The 23,918-nt window shown below is 45.1% G+C and overlaps 1 protein-coding gene across 2 annotated transcripts in view; it reads left to right on the top strand.

Annotated features, from left to right (window-relative positions):
• Nucleotides 1-23,918, top strand: part of LOC147701894 (histo-blood group ABO system transferase-like) — a 790,021-nt gene that overhangs the window by 695,575 nt on the left and 70,528 nt on the right. For both annotated transcript variants that reach the window (XM_086930523.1, XM_086930522.1), the window contains exon 7: nucleotides 7,948-7,983. In XM_086930523.1, coding sequence (XP_086786649.1) covers nucleotides 7,948-7,983 — 36 coding nt within the window. The remainder of the gene's footprint in view (nucleotides 1-7,947; nucleotides 7,984-23,918) is intronic.

The following is a 23,918-nucleotide window of genomic DNA, read 5'->3' as shown; positions in this document are numbered from 1 at the left end:
TGCATTGTAATTGTATTTATATAGCGCTTACTACCCCTGGCGAGGCGTCAAATCACTTTTTCGGCAAGTAGCATGCTACTCCGGGACCCATAGAGGATTAGTGTTGAATTAGTATAGTGAAACATGCAAGTACATTTTAAGTGGTAGATTTGTTAGTCAGTTAATTGGATTTGGAATGATAGCAGAAAGATAGAGGAGGACAAAGGTTTGTATTTATATAGCGCTTGTTACGCACGCTATTCAGGAAGCCTACAAAGGATTAGTGGTGAATTAATATGGTGAAGTATGAAGTAATTTCAGTGGAGGATATTAGTCAGTTACTTGGAGTGAGAAGGATAGCGGAGGGATAAAAGGGGAAGAAAGATTTGCCTTCATATAGCACTTGTTACCCCTGATGGGTGTTGAAGCGCTTTTCTGGCGAGTAGCACGCCACTCCGAAACCCATAAAGGATTACTGTTGAAAATTAGTATAGTAAAAAAATATGAAGTAGTTTGAGTAGTGGATATGTTATTCAGTTATTTGGGTAGTATATTAGTATAGTTTAATATGGAATTTGAGAAGTGAACATGTTAGTCATGTTAATTTCGATGGAAAAGGATGGTGGAGGAATAAAAGAGTGAAGGTTTATTTTTTTTAGGAGGAGGCTTTTGGATGAATATAAAGGAGTTTTGGAGGGGAGGACTCAGAGGGAAGAGTTTAGAAAGTTTGTTTTAGGGGATCAGTATAGTAAAAGAGGTGTCAGATGATGAAAGGAGGGGTAGTGTAGGAGAGAGTCTAGAAAGGGTTATTTTGGCAATCATAGTAGTGGTATGGGGTTTGGGATAAATGAGAGAGTGGAGGTAGAGGATATATTGCTAGATGTATAGGATGAGAGATAGGGTAGTGATTGGAAGGAGTAGTAGAAGAAGTTTGAGATGGGTCAGAAGGTTGGGCTAGAAGATATATTGAGTTAAATATAGGCTGAGAAATACGGTAGTGCATTGGAAATGCTAAATTAGAAGAAAGTGATAAATATATAGATCCATAATTACACTGAAAGTATATAGATACATAAAGGAGGCAAACAAGAATTATTTATAGGTAGGAAAGTTTGGAAGAAAAATGCTAGTACTAAAATATTTCATTGTAATCTTAACCACGAATCTCCAATTCCACCCTCAGAGATCCCATTGGCAGGTTGGTGCATTGGATTCGGGCTGTGTGGCCTGTGTCTTCTTTGCTGATGCTGCCCCTCACGTACTGACGCCACCCATTACCTCTTGACAACCAGTATGGGATGACTTAAAGGGAAGGTGCAAGATACTCACATGACTACAGGGGGTCACAAGAAACAAATGGGGCCACAACTCGACCCCCATCGCCTGGCGCCTCATCCTCTGAGTTGGGTGCACCAGCCCCGGACAAGCTTGACCTGATTCTGAAGGAAGTCAGAGACTCGCATAGGGCGATAGAGCAGCAGATTGGGTCACTCACGACATGCCGTCCAAGACCAGAAGAGAAGACTGTCTGCCCTTGAGCCTAAACTTGCAGACCATGATACACAAATTACACAGTTGCAACTGCAAGTGACCGGATTGCAGGAACAAGTGGAGGACGCAGAGGGAATAAATCAACGCAATAACATACCCATGATTGGCTAACCGGAACGCAGCGAAGGTACAAAACCGTCTGATCATATGGAGACTTGGTTTGGAGACTATGTGGCCCAAGGCAGTCTCTCTCTGTACTTCTGTGTTGAGAGGGCACACAGGATTCCTACTGGAGCGCCCCCCAGACTGCTAATTGTAAAAATACTTAATTATAGAGATCGGGATGTACTCCTGCAAAAAGCGAGGGAAAAACATCATATTCAATTTGAGAACCAGAAAATCTCTCTCTATCCTGACTATACTATGTTAGTGCAACGTCAGCGGGCCTCCTATCAAACGGTTAAGAAGAAACTGCAAGAGGCCCAACTCAAATACGCGCTCCTATTCCCGGCAAGATTGAAGATCATCCACGATCGGAAGACATATTTCTTCGACAGCCCATCGGATGCGGAGGAATGGCTGGAGGTGATGGACTTGGAATCCAACCAGGGCAGACAATCTGCCTCCTCGTGATGTGGACTCAAGCAATTACAAAGAAGTGGTACGCAGCGCAGCGCAGCGCAACAGACAAATCCGGTTCCGGGAAGGTGGGCCCAACATGTGATCAGAGATTGACGTGGAGAGCGGAGGCGCTAGCATTAGCTGAATCCTTCAGGGAAGATTCCGCCAAGATCCTATCAGACTCAGAAGACAGTAATACGGTTCAGTCGGACTCTGAACATAGTATCACCTTATATGGGGTGTCTCCTCTGTTACACCCCAAACCGGGGATGGTCTAATAGATAACTGAAGATGGCCAATACATAGACTCGTCGGAACAAGATGGAAAGAATCATACAAAGACTGTGGCAGAACTATACAATGTATTTGTATCCTTTTTGGTCTTAAGTCCTTGTATGCAATGTGTCGAAAATTAGAACCACACATGATGTGATTATGACTTGTCCTGAGGTATTGTTCCTCCCCAATGTTTATATAGCTGGACTCCGGCCTGGTACTGCTACTGATAATTGACCCTTGCATGGGATGGAGCCCACCGCTTGCAGGTATGCTCCTAAGGAGGGGCCTTTCTTCCTCCCCTCCCATTAGGCGACAACGGATATTCAGTTATTAATCATTTTATCCCCCCCGGTGCTATCGAGCTGCTGGAGTTCGAGAGTTGATCGCTACTGTTATGGCTGGTGATGCCATCCACCCACAATGTGAACGCAAAATAGAATTGTTTAGAAATGTTTTAGTTAATTGTTTGGCCCAGCACTGTTCCATGTCTGTGCCGTGTATTGTTGGTTTGATGGGGAAAGGGTACTCCTGGTCTGCAAGCCCTACTGGACTCCAAGTTGAGGGAAGTCCCGTCCTCCTTGTTCAATTATGCCCAATACTATTACTACGTTGGGTTCTTATAACCCGTTGATTTGGAATGTACGCGGCCTGGGGGCGGTTTATAAACAGCATAGCGTCCATGCTTATTTACTCAGACGGAAGGCCCATATTGTTTTCATTCAAGAATCTCACCTCACTGCCTTAAAGACTCGCAGAAAATGGCGCGGGCAAGTCTTCTCCACCAACTACTCGGCTTTTCCATGTGGGGCGGCAATATGGATTCGCCATGGGGTCCCCTTTACAGAATTAGATCGTTGAGTAGATGATCAAGGCAGGTACATACTACTGAAGGGTACGTTAGACGGGCTATGCCCCGAACTTTGATCAAGATTTTTTTTTCCAATGATTGAGCAAGGCTCTAGTGGGGTGGGATTCATTTCCCTGGCTCCTAGGAGGGGATTTCAACACAGTCCTTGACGTGGACTTGGACAGATCACATCCACCATTGCATGGTGCTGGCACACGCAAACAAGCAGATCTCCTTAACACCTGGCTGAGCGGTTGGGGTCTGATGGATATCTGGCGATTTTTACACTCTACACATTCAGAATACACCTTCTATTCACCGGTCTAACAGCTCCACACCAGGATTGACAGGTTTCTGGGGTCCCGTACACTACTCACACAAATTCACCACTCCACCTATTTTGCTAAGACCTTCTCCGACCACAACCCTTTAGAAATCACACTCACATGGGGTAGGGTCCCCACCCCAGTCCCCACTTGTAGAATGTGGCCTCAGCTTCTGGAAGATACCCCGTTCCGTTTAACTCTGTCCATGACCATCACAAATGATTTCGCTGAAAACTGGAACACAGCCTCTTCTATTCCCGTAGATTGGGAGGCGCTTAAGGTGGTAGTATGGGGTTCGGTTATTGGGGCTACTGTGGGGGATAGACAGGAAACACATAAATGTCCTATAGAGATTGAAGCCCAGATGGCGGATCTGGAGCAGGGGGCTGCATTAGACCCAGTCAAACGGGAGTCCTTGCAGGAAGCCCGTATATGACATGCTGAGGTACTGGAGGATCTCAGAGTAATAGATTATCAAGCCAATGGAAGCACGTAGAAGCTGACAAGTCTGGCACGATATTGGCTCGGATCCTGAGGGATACCCCTGACCTGCCTATGATCACCAGCATTATGTCCCCTACCGGGGACATAATACATACGCAGAATGAGATTATTGAGACTTTTTGTAGCTACCTTAGCGGACTCTATGCGGCCCCCACTCACAATGAAGGTGCGTTATTGGAGGAGTTCTTAAGATACCTGCCATTCCCGACTATCTCAGACACCGCTAAGAAGGAACTCTCAGGCTCCATTAGACACAGAAATAAGAGTGGCAATCAAAGGCTTCAATAGGAACAAATCTCCCGGGCTTGATGTCTTGCTCATAGAATTTTATGCCACCTACTCTGACATTCTAGTTCCTAAATTGGAGGAATTATACAGGACAGCCTTAGAAATTGGGCACCTCCCACACTCTACCATGCAAGCTCTGGTTATTTCCCTCCTTAAACCGGGACCAGATGACACTGATTTATCTAGGCACAGGCCTCTATCGCTCCTAGCGACCGAATACAAGATACTTATACCAACCGCATACTACCCACCCTAAATGCCCTTATACACAGGAACCAATGTGGATTCCTCCCGGCAGTAGTACCTCCCTAAACATCCAGCGACTGCATCATTTCATGGCAGCTACACCGCCAGACTACGTTGATGCGTGCTGCATAGCATTAGATCTCCGGCAGGCCTTCGATTCTATCACTTGGGAATATATGTTTACAGCCTCGAGTCGATTCGAGCTTCCTGCTTGATACCTCCGCTGGATGCGTTTGCTCTACACTGATTACACCGCCAGAGCACATACCGGGAAACGTATCTCCCGCCCATATAGATGCCCGCTCTCCCCCATTCTATTCGTCTTGGCGCTTAAACCGCTAGCGATTGCGCTGCGGCAGTCAGCTGACAGGTTGGGGATTCTGCTGGATGGTACAGCGCACTTAATTTTGATTTATGCGGATTACATCCTTATTTACTTACGCAATATGTCAGCCAACACGGAACCCCTTCCCAGCATATTCTCTGCCTTCGAGCGTGTCTCGGGGCAAGCCATAAACGAAGGTAAGTCAAATGCCTTCTACTTCATAGCGGGACCACGTTCTGATGCGTTCGCCTTTGGCACTTATAGCTTACCTGTTGCGCACAACACCTTTAAATACCTAGGGATTCGAGTATATAGGACACAAACTGAGCAACTAGTTGGTAACCTAATGAGAGCAATCGCTGCCATACGATCAAGTATATCTTTTTGGAATTCTCTCCCATTGTCGCAATGGTTCAGATTGCCATTTTCAAAATGGTGATGCTACCCCGTCTATTATACTTTTTTGTTAATCTATCCCTGATAGTTCCAAAGGCGGTATTCCGAACGCTGGACGTGCTTCTACTAGATTTAATATGGGGGAAGGGTAGGCGTAGGATAAGCCTCCAGAAATTACTGTTAAAACCTCGCAAAGGAGGATTGGGAGTCCCAGACTTCAGGGCCTACTATTATGCGTACCAACTTCAATGGTTATCCTTTTGGACGGCGGGTAGGAACCTGCAGGAAATTTGATATGGTCCCAGGGAATTGGAAAGCGGGACACTACACAGATTCCTACTCCCTAAAGGCAAACCCCCACCTCGGGGTCCCCCTTAGCTATAGACTGCCGTTCAATTTTGGAAGAAGGCTATCCAGTACACTTCGGGAGCAGTCCCATATGCGAGCAACATCCCACTATTAGGTATACCGTTACCAGATCGGAGACTGACTCGGGCGAGAGTACGCGATTGGGAGGAGGTGGGAGTGGAAGAGGTGGGATCGCTTTTTGAGGACAGCACCCTTATGACCCATGATATGTTTGTGCAGACCACAGTCACAACAGATCGTCATTACTTATTATATGCTGCTGTAGCACATTACACTAAGGAGACATGGGCCCCACAGCGCACTGAACAGCCTTAACACGAACTAGTTCACCTACTTTACTACATGGGCAGGGGAGGACACCTAGTGAAGTGTATGTATGCTGGCATTAGGGCACAGGTCTCTACTACACTCACTACTCTCAGGGCAAAATGGGCGGATGACACGGGCATGGCCATAACAGATAAGGCATGGGCGAGTATTTTGGATCATCCCAAAAGGGTGTCCCGGAATGCCCGCCTGGAATTCATACAAACTGTGGTGTTACATAGATCATACTTAACCCCGAGGAGGATCCAGCATATGCTCCCTGAGGCCCAGAATAGTTTCCCTCGATGTGGCGCTGAAGCGGAAGGATTCCTTCACCAGTTGTAGTTCTGCCCCAGCTCGGCGTTTACTGGGGCAAAATCTGAAGGGCACTGGAGGAGGTCACACAGTTGATGATTCACGACAATGCTGTAAATGTTTACTAGGGCTGCGCAAATGAAACAGCGCCCTTAAGGTGCAGTTGCGCTTTCTTGATTTAGCTCGCATCTTAGCTATAAAAGGGATTACCATGAGATGGAAATCTCCCCGCTGCCCTCCATTAACATTATGGCAGGATGAGGTGGTGCGATGGTGTGGAGCTGAGAGTGCGGCTATTAGACGCGAGGAGGCGAGAGGGCTCAGAAAACACCAAATCTCATGGGACTGGGACCGTATGCCTGAAGAGTTTTGACATTTAGATCTTACACCAGGACCGATCACACCTACACCATAGTGCACCCATATGCCCTCGACAGATGCGACACAAACTAATTAATTACCTACTTGAGGTTCCCCTGCTGTCCAGACACTGCGGCACCAGCAACAGGATCCTGGAGATCCTAGATAGATACACAGGACTGGAATACAGGACACAACATTGAGATGCGGACCAGGAGGAAGGGAGGGGGGTGGGCACAGGGTTGTTCTGGGAATGGTACAAGTTTATTTGCATATCACTTCGAACTGTCATTGGCAATACTTGCGTGATATTCAGGCAAGTGATATTGACCGAACATACGATCAACCTATATCCTGTGGATTCATGCATCGCACTCTATGGTATAACATTCTGTGAGAGAATATATGTAATGAAAATGTTTACCGGTGCACCGTTTAAGGCTGTGCAATAAAGTTTGGTAAAGAATAAAAACTACCAGAAAGATGAATCCAAACGTATCCACAGCCAGACCAGAAGTCTGAAAGGAAAGAGAGTACTTCGAGAAATGTGAAGGATAGTTTTAGGGACATTGAGGTAAAATGCCGCAACTTGTGCACCTGGACGTTTGGGTGAGCACAACCAGGGCTTTAGCATCACCTTTCTCAGGATCCTGATGGTGGCTGTTTGAGTACTACATAGTAACACACCCCAATTTTGAATTGGGTACTAATTAATTAGGATATATGTTAATACCTCTAGATTTTATTAGCCCTAAATGTAGCATCCCGGCAGACAAAAATTCAGTGACATATGTGGATCAGCAGCTTGAGATAGATTTTCACGCACAATATTCTCACCGCCCATTTGTTGGTGGTAACTTCTGTGGAGTAATGCGGTGCTCCTGTATTATGCAAAAATGGTAGTAAAGAGCAGTAACCCAAACACTGTACATTGTCCCCACTATAACTAGTTTCTGCACGAGTCTGTCCGTGTTCTTGAATTTAACCCGTCACTGCTGACTGCTTTTAGTACCAAGTGCGTACTCTCCCAATAAAGTCTATTTTACTCTGCATGTTTCTGCCAGCGAACCCGGGCCTGGAGTACACTTACTTCTACAGCTGCTCTACAGTCCCCTTTACTAACACCGCTATATTGTTTCCTTAAGTTGTGTCGCATTGAAAACATGAGCAATACAGTCTTTTTACACTAAGTTACAACATGGATAAAAACATTAATGAGATTGTGATTGTAGCCCAGCTGCTGACCACTTCAGAACTGCAGCTTTAAACCTTCTCTTGCATCTTTCTCTTTTCAGCGTTAATTACGAGAAGCCGAATATCATGCAACCTCAGTGAGTATTTCTGCATTTCACGTATTTTGCATGAATTCTATTATTTGTATACTTAACATTGATGTATAGGTACAGAACGCCTAGATCTCTTGAGGTTGGTACACCAGAGGCCTATAGGCAATACAGTATAATGTTCTACATTTTAAATCTAATCTTCTCTGCCATTTTTAGGCAATTGAAACAACAGGGGGTCTAGGGGCCAGTTAATAGGTCCAGCATACAGGCCCAAGGAAACCAAAACAAGAAGAGGTATGCTGTTCCTAATGAGTCCTGCAGGTCAATGTGTGTAAAGAAAGCACTGGAGTGCTAATGAAGGTCAGAGAAAATCTTTTCTCCTTTCAGAAAAAGACCCTCACACACCCAGCCAGCTAGGTGTCTTGCTTCATTACTGTGTCTGCTCCTTATCGGGTCGGCACTGCCATACCCGATCGGCGTCCGTGATGGGGCCTTATTGGTGGAGATCTTTTTTCTTAGCCATTGGGTGCGGTGCGTGTACGGGCCCTCGTGAGTGTAGATGTGTGAATGTGGAATGTGTGAAATCTAAAACAGGAGTTAGTGATCCATCCAAAATGATTTTAATGACTGTGGTCACTATCCTGATCAAAACCAAAAGAAAGACGCGCTTAAACTCAGGCCAACATGTTTCTTGCCTAGTGTTAGTTTGGCAGCAATTCTTCAGGACCTATTATTGATCATTCTACACTTTTTGGTGGTGGTCTGTTAGTTCAACAATTTTAGTGACCACCCATACAGCAGCCTAAAAAGTGGTACCTGTCGATCAACAACAAACAATGCCTGTAGGAGAGAAGAATCATAAATATTAGTGCATCGTTTTTCTATGGTCTGCAGTTTAACCTTAATGCTAAAGTCTGTAATATGACCATACTATTGTGGCTCTGCAAAACAAAATGTGTAAAATAAGCATGCTTCACATGAGGGTGTATGTGATTATGCATTCGGCGATTATAGGAAAAGTTAAAAACAGAAGTAGTAGAAAAAATTACAAACCCACTACATCACTCACCCAGATTAGGTCCGCTTTAAGTATCAACGTGCCTCAGAACACTGTATCACCCTCTCGTAAAAGAGGCAGAAACAACAACCGGGAAAGTTTGCTAGTGAGCAGACAAAAAGACCCTGATTCCACAATTACCTGTGTGACCACCTTCACTCCTGACTCGAACCAAGTGAGAAGTATTGTCATATAGATACTTATTTATATATACTGTGTTAAGTTAGCATGAGCTTATTACATGTTTAAACCCCATTTTTCCTTCAGCTTCAGTTTGCACACGACACATACTTGTTGTTGTAGCTTTCAACCTAGAAGAGTGTTGTGATTTATTTGAGAATTATGTGTTATTATTCTGATATCAGCTTTGCTTGGTACACTGTCTGAACAGTGAGTGCTGAACCCTCTAAGAATAACTCGATACAAGGTTGTTAGGAGGTCTGATCTTCGCACCACATTAGACATAACATAAATACAGTTGCTGCCAACATTGGGCTCTAAGTGGGTTTAAGATAGAGTTACAGGAAATGCAAAACACACTTGAAGATGCTTCGCATGCAGAGAGCTGGTAGCTGATGATGTGATCCTCTCCTACTGATATTAGCGGTATGGGCCCGCCCTGCTAAAACCCAAAAGAGACCTTCATAATATAATATAATATGCTAAATAGGGAGGTGAGAAATAGGTGTTGTTAATTCCTATTCAATTCAGCATTATAATATGCTATCACCGTTTGCGTACTATGGACTAGTAACTATGCTGATAACTTTGATTCTTATAATCTGTTTGTTAGTATTGTATAAGATACTGCATTTGAGAACATTGCATTGATTAATAAATATTTCAAATATGCACGTGTCCTCTTTACTCCATGTTCTGGTTTGAAATGATTATAGAACGAAAGAGTGTTCATGTGTTCCACGATACCTGAGGTATTCTAAGTTCATGTTCTGGTTTGTCTAAGTCATTGGGAGTTTGTTATGACCAATAAGACACTGTAGCTAGCTCGGTAAGGGGATTTCTGATACTAAGGTGAGTTTTGGGTCACCCTAATTCACTAAGGTTCTAGATCTCTGTGCACAGTTCTGTGGGAGAATGGAAACCATGCTACATGGCGCCCATACGTTGGTGGTCTTATATCATGACACTCGAGTAGTATATCATTCAAACCTTAACACCCTAATTGCCGTTTCCGGAAAACGGTGGTGTCGGAAAATACCTACCTATTTTTGAAATAGGTCTTTTCAAGCTTGAATCTATCTAAAACGGTTTCCTTGAATTACTACCCAGTTGTGCTACAAAGTACTCTTTGTTTTTTCACGTTCCTATGCAGTCATGGCTCAAGCCGTGGACATTCCGCTACATAGTCGCATTGCGGTGTAAGATCATTTGCGGGCTTATGATGTTCCTTTGGAAGGCTTGGCTGTGGTTATGGTGGTGAGTGCGGAACATGCTTACCCATACGAACTCTTTTATTTATGGGTGACATTTCCAGCAGTGGACGCACATACTGGTGTGTTCCACTCGTACACTGCCTCTGTTGTACCTGCTGAGTACGCTCCATACAGGGCACAGGAAGTTCCTATTGATGTCTGGCAGCATGGAGTTTGGTTTGGTGGCGCCCTACCCCATTCTTTGGCCGCTCCGAGATTGGGTCCTTTGTCCATTCCGGGCACGAATTGGCCCGCTTTGGCTGGATTTACTCCTCACCCTAATCACGGCAATTGTAACTTAGGTGAACTTAGGCGACTTCATGTTGTCGCTATTGCCGTGATCAGAGCTCTTGTACATTACACAAGTCGTAATGTTCATGGTGCGGCCCCTAGAGGTGCAGCCCTTCCGGCAGGACAGGCTGGTTTGAAAATCAGTCCTTTCATGGTGAATTCCGTTATGGGCAAGAAGCCCCTGGATAAGGATGATTTTCCTTTCTGGCTTGCCGAGAAATTCGACCAGCTGGAGGCTGTGTTTCCTGATACGTCTCCTGGTGAAAAACACCGGATTCTAACGCTGAGTTTGCCGAAAGATCTGGCCCCTGAGCTTGTTGACTGTGAAACTTGGGGTAAGATTTTTGCAGCGGTCTATTCGAGGTGCTTTGGCACCCCGTCTATGTCCAATCTGTCTACGGTCCTTAAACGTGTTCAGGACGATCACGGACCGGAGTCTGCGGTTGAGTTGGGTATGCGCCTGTGTGGCATCTTTGATGTAGTTTGCGATCTGATCCTTGCGAATGTCAAGGGGGATGCAGTGAACTTTCAGGTGGCTAACGCTTTGGCGGTAATTCCCGATGCCGAGAAACCCCGACAGTTAGCAAGGATAATTGTGGCGGCTTATAAAATAGTTGGCCGCAATGCTAAGGGACTTAAGCCTTTTTCCACTAAGGACAAAAAGCAGCCCAGGGACAGGCTTCGGAAACGGACGTTCAGCCCAAGTCCAAAAAACAAAATTGGCCTAAAAAACAGAAACAGGGTAAGCAACAGCAGCAACAACAAACACAGGTTTCTTGTCCTGCATCTCCGTTGCCTGCGCAGTCGGATCGAGTTTATGATTTGCGTGACCGCGCATTGATTAAATCACCTGAACGTTTTCAGGCTTCTGACCAACGCTCTCCTCGTTCCTTTCAGGACTCATCGGCTCCGACAACCGGTGGAGGAGGAGGCGGCAGGGGTCGGGGTGGTCAGCAAGGACGTGGCCAGCCCCGCCCGCGAACCGGTGGAGAGCAGCAGGAAGGCTCTACGCCCAAGAGACCGCAGTTTGCCAAAAAGAAAGTCGCCGCCTTAACAGCGCATCGTTATGCCCCAGATAGTGAGAACGCGGCTTCGGAATCTGACGTGGGCTCTGACCTTGCTGGACAGCGCGGTGGAGATTACCATAGTGAGAGAGGCCCTCCGTCCACTATTGAAGGTGAAAGCGACTGATACTTATGTTGTGATTGAAACAGCTGATACCAGAGTTGCACCCCCTGATAGACTTTTTGAAATTGTCCTGTTAATTGAAGGTGACATACAGCGAACTGTAAAAGGGGTATTTTGGGGCAATCTTTCGTCTACATATGACATTTTGCTTTCGGAGGCTGACTGGCCCCCGCCTTTTGTTCTCGCAGCTCGCGAGGGGAGGAGGTGATCCTCCCCAGTTTCGCGCATACTGTTTCGAGAGTGGAAGCGCAACATTTTGCAGAAGAGTGGGCTCTGGCGCTTGCGCCGGCTGTGTACCGCAATCAATGTGGCTGGGATAAATTGTTTCCGAGCCACGAGATTCCTTTACGGTCTCAGGCACAGCCTCAACCACAATATCCCATACGACGTGAAGCCAAAGCTTCGGTCGCGGCAATCCTTGAACAATTGGAATATCAAGGTGTAATTGAAACGTGTGTGTCACCGATGAGTAACCCCCTTTTTACTGTAAACAAGCCGGACGGCTCATATCGTTTAGTTTTGGATTACCGGCATTTGAACTCGCATTGTCGTAACTGTGCAGTACAGAATACTCACGGCTCTGCCCTAGTGAATAGTCTTGAGCGTAAACGGTTCAAAACCACGCTTGACATTTCCAATCGTTTTTATGCCCATCGATTGGATGGTCTGAGTTCCCAATGGACCTCCTTTACATGCGGCGGTGTGCAAAAAATGTTTTGGCGTCTCCCTATGGGCTATAAGAATAGTCCTGGAGTATTTTCCGCCCGCATTGTCTCTCTCTTGGAGAGAATCGACCCAGTTGCTTGTTCGTATGTGGATGACATTTATCTCACAGACGACGAACTTTGGGAGCATCTGTGTCGAGTTAATAGCATAATTTGTAACTTTGCAGACATGGGTTACAAGTTTAACTTTGCAAAATCACACATTGAAGAGTACACAGTGTTGTTTCTGGGCTACGAGCTTAACAATGAAGGAAAGGGGTTGGCTCCTCATTTTCTGGAGAAATGCGCACAGTTGCGCTCTCCGACAACACTGAAAAAATTACAATCTTTACTGGGCTTTTTAAATTTCGGGAGAACATACATTCCGGAATACGCCCAGCGTATCAAGCCTTTGTATGCTTTGATACAACCGTCTTTGTCCAAATCATGCTGGCTGCCTGAGTATTCGGCTATTCTGCAGTCCTTGCAAGCTGATCTGCTCGCTTCTAAATACTTACAGACTCGTGATAACCAGACCAACCTGGTGATAAGAATTATCCCTGGGACGGTGGGTTTCACATACCTGACTTTTAATGAAGGAGATACAGTACCTATTGCTTACAAGTCACACTTGTACACTTCGGCTGAAATGCGATTTTCCACTGTGGAGAAAGTTTTGACGGCTGTGCAGATGGCAATTCTTAAGGAACGTGCCCTGTCACAGGGAAAACGCATGTTGGTTGTTACCCCGTGTCCTGTTTTGGAGGCAGTTACGAACGCCAGTGTACCAAATTCCAAAGCTTTGCACCCTCGGTGGATTCAATGGGCTGCATCCTTGACATCCTAGGATGTCACGTTTATTTTTAACGCCACCTTACGGTCGCAGGAGTACTTACAGTATGAATTTGTTCATCCTGCTCCTTTAGCAATGCGGCCGTTGGAGGATTTCCATTGCATCATTTACACTGATGGTTCGGCGCAGGTTGCGCATGGCTCTAAACAAGCCTACGTTTCCGCGTGCGCCATTGTGGTCGGTGCCATGGTGAACGATGAGTTCAAGTCCAGTGTCGTGCATACGCAGACACTTGGGGACTGCACTGCACAATTGGCAGAGCTTCGTGCTCTGATGCTTGCATTGGAGTACGCAGATCCTTGTGTGATGACCTTGATTGTGAGTGACTCTTACTACTGTGTCCAGTCTTTCAATGAGAACTTGTTCTTTTGGATTCAGAATGAATTTCGTGATTCCAAAGGTAGCACAATAAAACATAGGTTGATCTGGGTCCGAGTGGCGGAACTTAAAGAGAAGTTGCCACTCGTGTTTGTGATTCATACTCTTGGCCACCAGCGCGTGGAAGTTCACGCTGTCGGTAATTCGCTTGCTGATGAAGCGGCGAAATCAGCAGTATCAAAATACTTAGTTGCAGCAGTTACACGGTCCAAAAGTAAAATAGATGATGACATCTTGGCGGCTGTTGTTGCCACGGAGAAGGGAGGTAAATATCCTGCGGGGTTCCCTTCGAAGTACACATACCACTTAAGTCCCGATAAGGTTCCTTATGTGAAAATTCCTGATGTTGGTGAATGTTTAGTTCCCAATTTGGATCGCAGACCTGCTCTGATTACAGCGGCTCATGAAGGTGTGGCGTATGCGCATGCGGGCGTCTCAGCCACTGTAACTCAGCTACAACAGAGATTCTGGTGGCGGGGACTGTACAAACAGACGCGTGATTATGTCCTTCAATGTGATATTTGCCAGCAGATCAAGCCTTCGACTGCTGCGCGTCCGCCACAGACACAGTTGTACATTTCTAATAAACCACTAGGATGTGTTTATTTGGATCACTGCGGTCCTTTTTCTTCTGATACTGCGTATAAGTACATCTTAGTAGCAGTTGATTCATGCACACGCTTTGTGTGGGTCTGGCCCCATCACAGCGCTGATTCACGGACTGTCATCAGAGATTTGCGTGTCTTTGTAGGGATTTTTGCCTGTGGTACCTTCCATTCGGATCAGGGTCCGGCTTTCGCCTCTAAGGCGTATAAGGATGCTATGGTTTCGTTGAGGGTCCAAGTCAAGTTTTCGTCTCCATACAGACCTGAGGGTAACAGTGTAGTGGAACGAATGAACCGTGACTTAAAGCAATCTTTGACAGCTCGAGTTATAGGCACTGTCAGAAACTGGCTAGCCCACCTTAATGGCGTGCAGCGTGCTCTTAATAATCTCCCTAGAAGGTCTCTGGGTGGGCGGACCCCATACGAAATGCTCTTTGGTATCAAGATGTATGTTCCTGACCTCGACGGGCTAGACTGCAAGGCCCAGGCCGCGGCCTTTGACGTAGATGAACATTGCAATGTTTTACAGAATCTACAAATGACCAGAGACAGTCTAGCTAAGGAACATTTGCCCTCCACATCGGATGATGCGTTGCAGATCCCGGTAGTTGGCTGGCTACCCCAAGTTGGAGAACTGGTTCGAGAGAAGATCGATAACAAGAAAGAATTTGGTCCTTCATATCGTGCACCTGTTCGAGTTCTTGGAGTGAAGGGCACGAGGACAGTCATATTACCACCACTTCCAGGTCATAGGGAAAACAGATTTATCTCAATTGACAATGTCAAGACACACAGGGTGGCCGATTCTTCATAGCATGACACCAGCAGTATCCTGTCCTTCCATGATGAGACATTCTGTGTTGGCCATTACTTCCAGTGCTGAGCCAGAGGTGACCCTCGAGATGCCTGTAGTTTCCAATCCTTTATTGAACTCATTTCCTTTAAATGACAATGATGACCTGAATTATACCTATCCAACTGATTTATCGATGCCCGATTTACAGACTCGTTTGGCCTCAGAATCCAGATTTTCTTTTGTTTCAAGTTCTACACATTCGAAGAAACCATCACGTTTAGCTACATATGTCGCTTTATTTAAAAAACATTTTTTGGTTCCCCCATGGACATATATTTGGATGGTTCTTTTTTCAATTTATCTTGTTATGTCAATTGGTTTTGTGTTTTATTTTTTCCGTCTGATTGATGGACACTATGTCAAAGAGAGAACAGGGATTCGGCACCTTATTGGAACATTGGCCCCACTTTCCTCTTCACATTCAGCACACAGACTGAAAAGAGAACTGAATACAGTTAACATCACTGCTTGGCCTGTCCTTGATGGGATTGTGTGGGATGCGGTTAGATTTCAGATCCATGGCCCCACTGAAGTGATTAATGTTCCAAATGTGCTTAGAGTGAATATGGGGGATGTAGTGAAACAAAACATACGTTCTGATGATTGGGATATTCAGGCCGTTGAAGCATTATTCTCTGATTTGAAATATTATGCAGCCTTTGATGCTGAGGATTTATACTTAGATTCTGTTAATTATGGTGATTTGTTTTGCTTTCAACATTATGGAAATCATTTTCTGCATAAAACAAGTTCCAGGAGGGTTAATGTAAATTACACACAGTGGGAACATTGCCCAGCTCCATTACAGGGAAGCTCCAGTACGTTTCTGGGAAAATACACTTATTTTACAGACTTTAATCAATCAAATCATGAGTCGTTTTATTTTAAAATGACACAAAAGTCCATGTCCAAAGTTAGACTTACCGATACTAAATTACTGTATTCGAAGTCCTTCCTAGACAAGTTAGCTGTGGATGGCTACGAGCTATGGAAGGAGGTTATTGACCTTAAATCGGTTTGGGGTACCAAAAATTGGCAGGTACAAGGCACTGAGGCTTTGCATCGTGCATGTCTCATCCCGAATCACATGCTGTTTCTAAATTCTACCATTTCTCAAACAACATGCTTTGGATTGGCTACTTCTAAAAAATTAAATACACCAACTATCCCCGAATTGGAAGAATATTCAGGTTGGAGTAACTACACTAAATTGTCCATTCGTGAATTACAAACACTAATGCACAATTCATCCTTTAATGTATCCAGTTTGGATCCAAAGGGTTGGGTGATGTGGCATAGAAGCTCTGATTCTTGCCAACGTCGTTTTCTGGGTTTTTCTGAAGGTTTTACACAAGTCAGACCTGATCCCCGTTTTGAAACTGATCACACTGTCACAACTTACTCAGTAGGCAAATTGTGTCAAAATAGGCTACAACATTCCACATTAGCTGCAGTTAAACTACATCTGTCCCAATTGAGTGATAATGTGGATTTAAATGATTTTATAAAGGGCCCAGCTAAAGGTAGAACTAAACGCTGGCTTTATGCGGTTTACAATGAGATTTGGAAATTTTCACAAATTGAGGCTGCTAAACGTCTAAGGGCTATTGACCAAGCTAATTTGGAAAAAGTTCTTGCAGTTGTCGATAACAGTATTAATATGCTTTCTTCCCGAATTTATACGTTGAATAATATTGTTTCTTCTGTTGTTGACATTGTGCATGATGAAGTTTCTGTATTATACCATGGTCAAAATCAATTGCGTTCTGTAATGCAGTTTGCATGGATCCTACAGACACTTAAGGCAGGTCGTGTGCCCTGGAGCTACATGAATGTGTCTTCCCTTTTTGCCCCATTTAATTTGACTGACAAACAGCGCATGCTTTCGATGCGTGATGCATCATTTTCTATGTTACATATTGAAAGGTTAGAATCTTTGCCCTTTTCTGTAGCTGAAGCCACTGCTGCAACGTGGCTTATTCATGGATTAATTACATTACCATTTGCTTTGTACAAATTCACAAATTGTATGCGGTATATTGCAATAGGCCGATATGAACCACTAGGCAGCACGTTCCTCCATGAGGCATGGTCTTTACCATACACTTACAGATGTCTGAAGGATGGAAAGGAAGTGAATCTTAATGGTGAAGAATGTACGCAGTCGCCTGACCGCTCATTGATATGCAGACACATCCAGTTACACGGTTCTTGTAATCAGGACCGGCCTAATTTAGCCTGTGTTTTAAAGGGTACACCAGTTCCAGCGATAATTCCCACATTTACATTATTGACAAATGGTAGTTATTTGCTTTTGAATAACGAGGAATGTTGTGGTTGAATAATCGGTATCGCTTATCTGGTAACTGTATCTGAACGGGTGGTGTGTTGCAAAAATGTTCTGTATCCTCCCACACATGGGAATTCAGATGTTTCAATCTGGCCGCGCATCCCAACCTTGAAAGCGGAGTTCAATGGTATGAGTAGAATAAGAGCCCTTTTGTCTCAAAAAGAAGTGGCCCTGAGCTCGGCCCGTGAAACTTATGTCCTTCACATAGCTAACACACGCACAGAGGTGCAGGCACTTTTAAATACTGACTTGCCGTTTCATTTCTGCGAGCTGGTTCATCAAATCTTTAATGCCTCCTCCACGTCTGGGCTCGCACATTTTTTTAAATTGGTTAGCAGTGGTCTGGTGACTACGTTTGAAAAAGTATTTGGTGTTATCCCCGCGTTCTTCCATTCTATATTTTCAAGTTTGTTTGGCGGATTCCCTGTTTTTCTGGCTTTGGCTGCAGGCGTTTTGATATTGTTTTGCTTTATAAAACATGGATGCCCATCCTGCGCAAGAAGCCGTTCAACGCCTCCTGACACTGTTTCGTAACCGGATGCTTGATTACTATGGCACCCTGCCGCTTGCGACTTTAAGCACGGCTTTTGGATTATCATTTCGATTTTCCCATTTCACATGTGTCCAGCCTGTGTTTAATTGCCTGAGCTGCGATTTCAACTGAGCCATTGATTTGTGTCTATGCTTGAAGACCTCTCCTGACGTCGATTTTAATCACCTGATGAGCCCCGTAGTTGCTCACGAGTTGGTTTGTTCTGGCGAAAGGGTTATGGCCTTGGCAGCGATGCATGGACTAATGGGTCAGTGGGACATACCCGCAGCGGCGCATGACTTTCTGGCACATAGCGTTCTTGAGAACCCACCGAGTTGTCCTCTGATGTTGCAAGAGGATCCGGTGCTGGAGGAGCACGTATGTTCTTTCCCATTACTTAATTGGATTGCTGAACTGTTTTCGGATGATGACAGTGATTTCATGTTGGAGGCTATTGCTGCTTATTTTGCATATACTGTCCAATCATGAGATGCCTTGGAGACTTTCATTATTGTGGCACGTGAATTTTTTTTTTTTTAAAGTGCCTTTTTTCTTATAAACATTTGGATTTATGCGGCCTAGTCCTATATCCTTATACTTTGAGGCCTTGCACTGTAGTCTTTTATTAATTGTTGTTTGGCCACTATAGGCGTTCATACATATGCATTCATACGTATTTTTATATTTAGCTTAGCTCAATATTGTTGAACTCTGCTTTCATATTATGCCTTTATTCTAGTATTGGCTTTCCTTTTTTGACCGTGCTCGGATCATTGGGGGGTGTCATATAGATACTTCTTTATATATACTGTGTTAAGTTAGCATGAGCTTATTACATGTTTAAACGCCATTTTTCCTTCGGCTTCAGTTTGCACACGACACATACTTGTTGTTGTAGCTTTCAACCTAGAAGAGTGCTGTGATTTATTTGAGAATAATGTGTTATTATTCTGATATCAGCTTTGCTTGGTACACTGTCTGAACAGTGAGTGCTGAACCCTCTAAGAATAACTTGATACAAGGTTGTTAGGAGGTCTGATCTTCGCACCACATTAGACATAACATAAATACAGTTGCTGCCAACATTGGGCTCTAAGCGGGTTTAAGATAGAGTTACAGGAAATGCAAAACACACTTGAAGATGCTTCGCATGCAGAGAGCTGGTAGCTGATGATGTGATCCTCTCCTACTGATATTAGCGGTATGGGCCCGCCCTGCTAAAACCCAAAAGAGACCTTCATAATATAATATAATATGCTAAATAGGGAGGTGAGAAATAGGTGTTGTTAATTCCTATTCAATTCAGCATTATAATATGCTATCACCGTTTGCGTACTATGGACTAGTAACTATGCTGATAACTTTGATTCTTATAATCTGTTTGTTAGTATTGTATAAGATACTGCGTTTGAGAACATTGCATTGATTAATAAATATTTCAAATATGCACGTGTCCTCTTTACTCCATGTTCTGGTTTGAAATGATTATAGAACGAAAGAGTGTTCATGTGTTCCACGATACCTGAGGTATTCTAAGTTCATGTTCTGGTTTGTCTAAGTCATTGGGAGTTTGTTATGACCAATGAGACACTGTAGCTAGCTCGGTAAGGGGAGTTCTGATACTAAGGTGAGTTTTGGGTCACCCTAATTCACTAAGGTTCTAGATCTCTGTGCACAGTTTTGTGGGAGAACGGAAACCCTGCTACAGTAACACTGGGTTATTTTGAACATAGGAGCACTTGACCTTCCTGTACCGAGATTCGTGTTTAAACGCACAAGCAATCTGAAAGACATGCTCATACATACACGACCAAGCCCCCAGAAAACCAATGTACAAAGGGGACTATGGGATTTACCACCAGTAGTGGGACAATACCCGTGTGGGTCATGTTCGGACTGCCCTTTTACCAAGACCACAAAAGAAATAACGTTCACAAATGGGGTCAAATGCGTAATGATGAAACACACCAATTGTAACACCAACAACTGTATCTATGCATTGACCTGTCCATGCGGACTTCTTTATGTAGGGATGACGACTAGACCGGTGAAAACCCGGATTACAGAACACAGGAGCAACTTCAGGTGTCATAAAACCAACACCAAGATGACGACCCATTTTGAACATCACAAACACTCACCTGACTCGTTTCGCTGGGTGGTCCTGGAAGCTCACCCCGGTATGCACAAAAATACCTTGTTCCGCATAGAACAGAGATGGGTACTGAGGTTGTCCTCAGAGAAAGATGGATTAAATGAGGACATCCCATAGAGTTTGCAAGCATAATACATCATTGATGTACCGTCTCTACTTCAATCTCCCGTAATTGTATATCTTGATTAAGACTAACACTGCCATGCCCTAGCCTGGACATCATCAACAAGAGCTACACCATAAACCTTAAGTAGCACTCCCTATGACACTTCCCTGCGAGGGGCAAAACTACCTGATGTGACCATGTATGGACAGTGGTGTACACCCCCTCTGAGTGTCACCTCTAAGACCTTGAATACTTGGTGATCTATTTATCCTACAGCGACCTCACCGACATCTGGGTGATTAAGCATCCCTACATCCACACATAAGAAAAGGGACTTGGTCATTACAAGGAGGACAATATGTGAATTGGTCATACACGATGATAAATCACTTTTTGATCAACAATGCATATCTCATGAGCGTGAGACTATGTTGCTCCTCCTTTATATGTATTAAGTTGCAACACCACGTCTTGACCTTTTTAAACTGGGCAACAATGAGTTAAGTGAGGAGATCTGTACTGACACACGCAATGGGTATTCCAACATGGCACCCGTAAGTGCTTGTTGATGCTCTAGTCTTTGCCCCGATGTCGGTACCGAAAGTCCCGCCCCCACTGCTGTCCGATCGGAGGATATCCTTCGAACACTGAAGAGAAGTGACACCACCTGGGTCCCGCAGAGTGAGGGGTAGGTCGACAGTAATCGGACAGATCGGAAAACGCGAGTATCAAGGGGATGGGCTCAGACTCTGGAGTGGGGGACCCTTGCTTTATAACTCGGAGGACTAACATGGACTTTGACGCTATGTTTTCAATGATTACCTGGCCAGACTAGCCTAATGTGTTCCGCCACTACCGATGACTCGGCGTGGGTCCTGCCTGTGAGACGACCCCCCGAGGCAGTACAACTGCTACGAATATGCATAGGAGGTACAGGTGACACAACATGGCTTAGCTCCCTGGCTGAAGGGCTCACTTTTAACTGAGCTAACTTCTATTGTGTCATTTCCTAACTTTGGATGGATGGTAGCGATACAGGCAGGTGTCGGCGGTGTGCAACAGCGTTCCACTCTAGATCACTTGTGGATACTGAGGGGTTGCTGGGAGCACGCTGCATGGCACACCAGCGATCTACCGTCTGCTACCTACGTTAATGGAATGCAGTGTAATCAGAGTAATAACCATCGGTGGTACATAGTGACAGACGCCTCACGGGAACCATGTTGGAAACTATTACCCGGTTTTCTTAATTAACCTGCATTGAACTACTACCAAGAGTTTAGCTTAAACATTCATACTTATGCTACATTTCTTCCCCTCCTTTTTAGGTCGAAGCCTGCATTGCAGGGCATTGCCCTGCTGCAGGCAAAGACCTATTGTGAACAGGAGAATTTCAGTACTGCGTGAAACCACGCCCTCTTTTTCCATTGGCAGGCCTCGCGAAATGGAGGCCTGCCATTGGAAAAAGCTCATGTTTAGCAGATTTGTCTGCTCTGGATCCCACCTCTCGAGGACTCCATGACCTGCCTTACGGTAGCACGACAATATTTTCAGAAATATTGCCTTGGCAACCATGAGGCAGGTCAGGGAGTCCTGGAGGGGCGGGATTCAGTATTCTGTTCCCGCCCGTTTTTTTTTTTTTTTTGTTTAGTTTGTGCCGTCATTACTGTGAGTTCCTGGGTGGTGGAGGAGGTAGGGGAGAAACGGTGCTTGTTTCCTTAGAGCTCAAATATGCCTGTTCGCGATTTATGCCGTTTCCCAACACTCCTGTGTCCCTGGATGTTGAAGTAATTATTTAATGTGGGATCTAGATGCCGTTTCTGGCACAGGTGGTGTTTCTGCGTAAGCCCCTGGATTCCGTACATATTAACCCTTTCAAGGTTTTACTGGTGTTTCCGCCCGCGGGTTGTAAAGCGAACTTAGCAGCTCGGGCTGCAGGATATTCTTGCTGCGTAGGGAGTGCGGCTGGCACCCTGTCCGAGCAGCAGGGGGCTTTACGGTTCACCAGAGCTAGTATCACGCTCGTCCAGAGTGCACGCGAGACACACCAAGGCAGTCCCGGAGAAGTGCTGACAGGAGCAGGACTGCACCTCAAAAGCTCGTATGACCAGCGTAGGGCAGCGCTAGAGCTCGGGCTGCACCAGAGTGTGTGACGGGACTGGAGCCGCGCGCTGCTGCTCTGTAGCAGATACGGGGAGCGCCAGAGCTCCTGCGGCGCGAGGAGCAGGGCTGCACCACAGCTTTTGCCACAAAAGCACGGCCTCTCCTGTGCTTCTGAGACAGCGACAGCACCAGAGCTCGTGGAGTAAAGGCCGAGCTGCAGTAATGCTGCTATGGCAGGATTGTAGCCTGGCTACAAGGTCAGCTGGGTGGCGAGAACTCTTGTGACAGTACCACGACTGCACCAATCCCTGTGTGTTAATAAGGAAGGGGCCTGCACCTCTCGTGCCGGAAGCAGGGTTGCACCAGAGCTGGTATGACAGGTTTTTCCTCCTCCGAATTCAGGCCCCCCGGAATCAAACAATCTAGATCAATGATGTACCTGTTCTCTAGTTGTCTTAATTTTCGAATCTTGTCCCCCCCTCTTTTCATTTGTGGTAATTTATCTATCACAAAGAATTTTAGGAGGTTACGGTTTCCTCCATGCAGATCCTCGAAGTGTCGAGCAACGGGGGAATTCTGTTCTTTATTTTGAATTGCCCTCATATGTTGCAGGATCCGAGTCTTCGCAGGAAACATGGTGCTGCCTACGTACTTTTTGTTGCAGGGGCATGTGAGAACGTAAACACAGTATTCTGACAGGCATGTAAGGTGCTTTTCAATGAGTCTTTCTTTTCCCTCTACAGGAAAGTATACCTTTTTGACGTTCGAACTATACTTGCATGCTTTGCATTTCATGCAAGTATAGAAACCTTGAATCTTAGAGGTATTCGGTTTGACCATGCTCACCTCATTTCGGCTTACCTTACTCCTGAGTGTGTCTGATCTCCGATAGGTGCTACTGGGCCTTTCTTTGAGGATATCATTGAGGGTAGGTTCAGTCATAAGGACCTTCCAATGTTTGTTAAGACTTTTTTGTACCCTCCATGATTTGGAATGAAATGTGGAAATGAATCTGATCGTTTCATTTTCCCCATTTTCCATTTTCTGTTCTGGGGTTAAAAGGGACAGATGAGTGATTTTGCTAGCTTTTTCAAAGGCACAATCTATGATTTCTTGTTTATAGCCTCTTTCTATGAAACGGTTTTTCATACATTCGCCTTCTTTGATGAAGTCACAATCTCTACTACAATTTCTCCGAGCCCGGAGAAATTCTCCATATGGGATGCTTTCAATCAAGGCCTTGGGATGACTGCTTTCTGCGTGCAGTAAGGTGTTACCTGCGGTCTTTTTACGAAATAGCTTCATCGCAAGTTTGCCTGCAGATACCTCCACTGAAAGATCTAAAAACACTGCCCCAGATTTGCTTATG

Source organism: Lissotriton vulgaris, chromosome 7, assembly GCF_964263255.1.
Source record: "Lissotriton vulgaris chromosome 7, aLisVul1.2, whole genome shotgun sequence".
NCBI lineage: Eukaryota > Metazoa > Chordata > Amphibia > Caudata > Salamandridae > Lissotriton > Lissotriton vulgaris.
The sequence above is the reverse complement of the archived record's forward strand: the minus strand, read 5'-3'. Positions and strand labels throughout refer to the sequence as shown.